The 3,501-nt window shown below is 48.2% G+C and overlaps 2 protein-coding genes across 2 annotated transcripts; both read left to right on the forward strand.

The window, feature by feature from the left end:
* Nucleotides 1-1,137: 1,137 nt before the first annotated feature.
* LOC100904021 (uncharacterized) lies at nucleotides 1,138-2,025 on the forward strand. Its single transcript, XM_003738711.1, has one exon. The coding sequence runs from the start codon at nucleotides 1,138-1,140 to the stop codon at nucleotides 2,023-2,025; it is 888 nt and encodes a 295-aa protein (XP_003738759.1).
* A 448-nt stretch (nucleotides 2,026-2,473) lies between these two features.
* Nucleotides 2,474-3,226, forward strand: LOC100904165 (uncharacterized). Its single transcript, XM_003738712.1, has one exon. The coding sequence runs from the start codon at nucleotides 2,474-2,476 to the stop codon at nucleotides 3,224-3,226; it is 753 nt and encodes a 250-aa protein (XP_003738760.1).
* The last annotated feature ends 275 nt before the right edge of the window (nucleotides 3,227-3,501 follow it).

Here is a 3,501-nt window from a genome sequence, read left to right on the forward strand (position 1 = left end):
GGGCACGTGCCCCGGGCGCCGACTTCGGAGGGGCGCAAAATCGTGATTTCTGTTCATTTTAGCTAAGCGCGAATAGGGAGGTTAGAATTGATTCTAATACAGTGGAATTCAAAATTTATACAAGAGACAGTGAAGCTATCTCCTCCCGCAACATGGAGAGCCATCCTATTGGTCCGCTCGAGTGAAGCGAATGTCTCCAAGAGATATATGTACGTTCTCAGTGACCCTCGCTGATCCTCCTCCCCGTGTCTTTGCGCCACACGGAATTCACTATCTCGCTCTCTCGCCAAAGTTTGGCGCGTAAACAATTAAGGGTTCTGCGAGAAATACACACACATACATTACTGTGGAAATTCGGGTGAGTTCTGCGACTTCTCCGATGAAATTGAAGCTCCAAATCCATGACTCGAGTCACGGCGAAGCTCTCATGTTAGCTTGTTTTGCAGACTGAAGTATAGACATGAAACGAAATGGTATTAAGGAAAGCGGAGCTCAGGGCCGAAAACGAAGGAAATCGATCCATAGACAGACGGAGAAAAGTCGAAAGGTTCTCCTGTCATTTTTAGCTCGGAATAAATCGACAACACCGCAAACTCTTCCGCCGGGAACCCCATTTGATCACGATGAAGTACCACCGACTCCCCCTGATTCCCTTTGTGATAGCGATGAAATACCGTTGACTCCGACTGATTCTCTTCGTGCTCGCGATGAAATACCGTCGACTCCGACTGAATCTCTTCGTGCTCGCGATGAAATACCGTCGACTCCGACTGATTCTCTTCGTGCTCGCGATGAAATACCGTCGACTCCGACTGAATCTCTTCGTGATGGCCATGAAATACCGCCGACCCCGACTGATTCTCTTTATGACGGCGACTCAGACCCAGTGACTTCGGAAGAAATTTCCCGGGATACCAGTGTCACAGCATCATCAGTGAACGCTCCGGAAGACTCACTCATAACCAATGTCTCATCCACACCGGCAGCTATCGCCGAGCACGATCTTGGGCTACTGGAGTTTCACTCGAATTCCGGAAAAGTCACCGTCTCCGATAGTTTAAGAGTTGAGATGGTGACCCTAGGGAGCGAGTACTTTCAGAACAGAAACGGCCCTTTTTTTCGACGCGGCGGAGATGCATGACTCAATCGTGGTTCTACAAAAGGTTGGGAAATGGCCTCGGCACAAAGATTCTCCGCACATGGCTCGTCTACTCTCCAACGAAGGGCGCAGCTTACTGCTTCTGCTGCCTTCTCTTCGCCAGAGCTGATGGACACAATTCAGCACTGACGTCCTCCCAAGGATTCACGAAGTGGAAAAATATAGAAAGGATGGATGCTCATGAAAATGCTCCGTCTCATAGAGCCTGTTTCGCTGATTGGAAAGAGCTCGAAAGAAATCTGAGAACTAATAGCGCTATCGATATCGAAGTGCAATCAGTGTATGCAACCGAGAAACAGAAATGGAGGTATGTTCTCAGCAGAATAAGTCACTGCATCAAATTCCTGGCTACACAGAATTTGCCACTCAGAGGCCACCGGGAAAACCAATGCGAAGACGTGGGTAATATCGGGAATTTTCTCGGCCTAATGAAGCTCGTCGCAAACTTCGACCCAATCATCAAGGACCACATGACTCGCTCTCGGGGAAATCCGGGCTCGACGTCCTATCTGGGGTCTAGAACGCAGAATGAGCTCATTCATCTCATGGCAGGACAAGTGAAGGAAAAACTCCTGAGAAAAATCAGAAAGGCCAAATATTACGGGATTCTCGTGGATTCCACACCCGATCTTGCTCACAGAGAGCAACTTTCGTTCGTGTTGAGATATGTCGACGTTGATTATGAACAGAAAAAAGCTCAGGTCAGGGAGTCTTTCCTCGGCTTCGTTCAAGTACATGAAAAGAATGCTGAGGCATTGGTAGCGACGATCTTGAAAAACTTGAGGACGACAAGCTGGATTTCGGGAACTGCCGGTCCCAATGCTATGACAATGCCGCCGTCATGGCCGGTCACCGCTCCGGTGTGAATCAACGGCTGCTCGAGAAGAATGGTTTAGCGTTATTCGTGAATTGTGATAATCATTCCCTCAATCTAGCCGGCTTGCACTCTGCCCGCAGTGAACCAGCAATGATTAGCTTCTTCGCGACTATTGAAGCCCTGTACGCCTTCTTTTCCCGTTCGACTCTGCGATGGGAGAAGTTGAAAAAGACGATCCCCGTCGGACTGAAACGCGAGTCTGAAACAAGATGGAGCTCTCGCAGCGATGCTGTCAAAGTAGTCAGCACGCATGTCAGGGAGATTATCGATCTCCTGGATAAAATGTCTGATGACTCCTGCGACTCGGTAGAAACTAGAAGTGAGGCACGTCAGTTATTCACCCGCATGGTCTCGTATGAATTCTGACGCTTCACGGTCTTCTGGAATACCTCCTGAGCAGAGTCGATAGGGTCCAGAAGAGACTCCAGGATCCCTCCATGAATTTCCATGAAGCTGCCAATGATCTGTCGTCTCTGAAGAACACCTTCTCCAGAGAAGGATGCGATTTCGTAGACGCAGCCATCACTGATGGCCAATGCCTCTGCGATGAATACGATGTAGCATTCGAGAAACGCAATAGGAGAAGAAGAAGTATGCCAGATGAACACCGAAACTCTGAAATCTCCGCTATACAAGAAATGCGCCGTGTTATGTACTCAACGATCGACCGGCTTCAGCGAGAAATGAGAGAAAGGTTCGAGCGACTGACAAACCTAGACAATACTTTCGGGTTCCTTCTCGACACTCAGCGGCTACTACAAGGCCAGCTGAACGAATTGAGGTCCGATTGTTTGTCATTTGCGAATATGTATTCGGATGATGTCGACGGTAACGACTTATACAGAGAGATATGTGATTGTAGGATGTTAGTCAGCGTGCGGGAGGAGTTACGATTAAGGAAACCCGAAGAACTCCTCAATTTCATCATAGAATACGGCGACGAGAGTGTCTTCCCCAATCTTCGGGTAGCGATACAAATACTACTGACGATTGCCGTCTCGATCGCCAGTTGCGAGCGATCCTTCAGCAAGCTTAAGCTCATCCTATCATACCTCCGAGCGTCAATGGGGCAAGACAGACTGATTGATCTCTCTATCATGAGCATAGAGAGAGAAGTCACCGAGGACACCGACTTCGAATCTTTAATCGATACCTTCGCTTCGGTGAAGGCTCGAAAAGTCGTATTTTAAACATGTGGTATATTGTGATACGTGGTAATTCGGAACCTTCGAATGTTTTAAGTTTAAACAGAGTGAAGAGATCAGAACAATAAATGTAAAGATGTATATGTAAAGTATACTGAAAACTCAATCCGTCGTCTTCTGTAGAAAAAAAATCGACATGAAGGGGGCGCATTCCCGTCCTCTGCCCCGGGCGCAAAATGGGCTAGGAACGCCACTGCAGTAGTGCCACAAACCGGTTCAGAATCGTCAGCGGATAGCGAAGGCTATGAACCTCCAACGTG

This window comes from Galendromus occidentalis, unplaced genomic scaffold (assembly GCF_000255335.2).
Source record: "Galendromus occidentalis unplaced genomic scaffold, Mocc_1.1 scf7180000076305, whole genome shotgun sequence".
Lineage (NCBI taxonomy): Eukaryota > Metazoa > Arthropoda > Arachnida > Mesostigmata > Phytoseiidae > Galendromus > Galendromus occidentalis.

Excerpts from the sequence above, each read along its gene's own strand:
- LOC100904165 (XM_003738712.1), top strand. The coding sequence starts at position 2,474 with ATGAATTTCCATGAAGCTGCCAATGATCTGTCGTCTCTGAAGAACACC.
- LOC100904021 (XM_003738711.1), top strand. The coding sequence starts at position 1,138 with ATGACTCAATCGTGGTTCTACAAAAGGTTGGGAAATGGCCTCGGCACA.